This window comes from Alternaria arborescens (assembly GCF_004154835.1).
Source record: "Alternaria arborescens strain FERA 675 chromosome Unknown contig_147, whole genome shotgun sequence".
Lineage (NCBI taxonomy): Eukaryota > Fungi > Ascomycota > Dothideomycetes > Pleosporales > Pleosporaceae > Alternaria > Alternaria arborescens.
Genome location: NW_021168002.1, coordinates 4,528 through 6,131, shown reverse-complemented (window position 1 = coordinate 6,131; position 1,604 = coordinate 4,528). Strand labels below are relative to the sequence as shown.

At 52.6% G+C, this 1,604-nt stretch overlaps 1 protein-coding gene across 1 annotated transcript; it reads left to right on the top strand.

Moving 5' to 3' along the window:
• Nucleotides 1-783: 783 nt before the first annotated feature.
• AA0111_g12870 (hypothetical protein) lies at nt 784-1,242 on the top strand (the record flags this gene model as incomplete). The annotated part of the gene is made up of 1 exon (XM_028646904.1): nt 784-1,242. One exon carries the CDS (start codon nt 784-786, stop codon nt 1,240-1,242), a length of 459 nt encoding a protein of 152 aa, XP_028499524.1.
• Between the last annotated feature and the right edge of the window lie 362 nt (nt 1,243-1,604).

The following is a 1,604-nucleotide window of genomic DNA, read 5'->3' as shown; positions in this document are numbered from 1 at the left end:
CAACCTCTTGTATACCTCGCGATTGCTCCACGGAGCGCAGCCCCTTACATTTTGTATTCGATCTCAATCAGCAGAGCCTTGCTATAAGACTCTGCCAACGCGACGCGCGTTAAGCTTCTTGACCGCCTCTTTGTTACGTGCGAGTAGGTTAACCCGCCGTACGGGATTAGTGTTGTCAGAAGACACGAAAGGCCTTTAGACAACAACTAGGCACAAGCTATTACGAGATCGCAAGCCTAGGACTGTAGCTTCGCAAGACGCTTAGTCGAACGAGTGACTGGCCTCGCGTGACGCTAGCGCTTAGCGTGTATCGGGCAGCTAGTGGACTCTAGTCTGTGTGCGAGATACTGTTCGGAGGAAAGCCCTACGCGATACCTTAATAGTACTGAGGTGTAGGTCCTGCTACTCGCAAGAACGATCGCTAGAGTGTGAGCGATAGCAGTTGAAGCCCTGTTAGTCCTCTAAGGATTGAGGAACAGGCAACGACCTTGCGCTACAGCTGAGAGTCAGCTACGAGCGAGCGTCGTCTGAAGTCCTATCAGTCCTCTATTGAACGAGGCATAGGCCGTGATTAATTGCTAAGCTAGGCAGTCGAGTATCGCGAGCGGAGGGACGCGGGTCTCTCGTAGTTTTAGCGACACCGTAAGTCGTTTGGGGAAGTCTTGCTATCGAGAGCAAGCTAGAGAAGCCCTGTACAAGTGACAGGCTACGGAAGCCCTACTAGCCCTTGCTGACGAAGAGCAGGCCGCAGTCTAAGGCTACGCGAGTAGACTAAAAGCGGCTATGGAGATTAACGTTCCGAACTTGAACGTAGAAGAGCTAGCGGCGTACGCTACTGCTAAGAGCCAGGCAGGAGTCTCAGACGAAGAGATCCTGCGCGAAATTACACAGATGCTGAGAGAGGACGGATGGAAGGAGGCAGCGGTCGGGCCAACAATTGAAGCGGTTGTCAAACGATCATCAGTCGTGGGAGGGAAAGGCTCGCTAAGACGAGGAGACTCGCCGAAGGGCAATCAGGACGCTATGGCCCAGATGATGCAGCAGATGATGCGACTGCTTAGCCCGATAGCTAGTCGTCTGGAAGCACTCGAGCGGAGTCAAGCTGAAGGACGCTCAGAGCCGTCCTTAGGAGCCAACACCCCTCCGCCACTGTCGACACCAGTCGCCGAGCCAGCTGTCCGCAAGAACAAGTTTCCCGACCTAGAGCGCTTTGACAGGACACGAGGTAACTACCTAGGCTAGAAATTTGAGTGTAAAGGGAAGCTAGAGTACGATTATGCTATGTTCCCAACAGAGGACGCAAGGGTCCGATACGTGCTCAGCCGAACGAAAGACAAGGCGAACTAGGTCCTTCTCCCTTAGGTACTCGAGAACAAGGAACGAACGGTCATCAGCCTGTAGAAGCATATAGATACCCACTTCTAGGACGTACACTAGCAGCAGCGCGCGCTAAATAAGCTTCGGCACCTGAAGCAAGGACGGAGGCTAATACGCGATTACGTCTTAGAGTTTAACTAGCTTCGCGTAGAATCTTGTTAACAGTTTAGCCTAGCAGTAGCTTAGGAGATGTTTAGCGAGGGCCTTAGAGAAGAACTCTAGAAGCT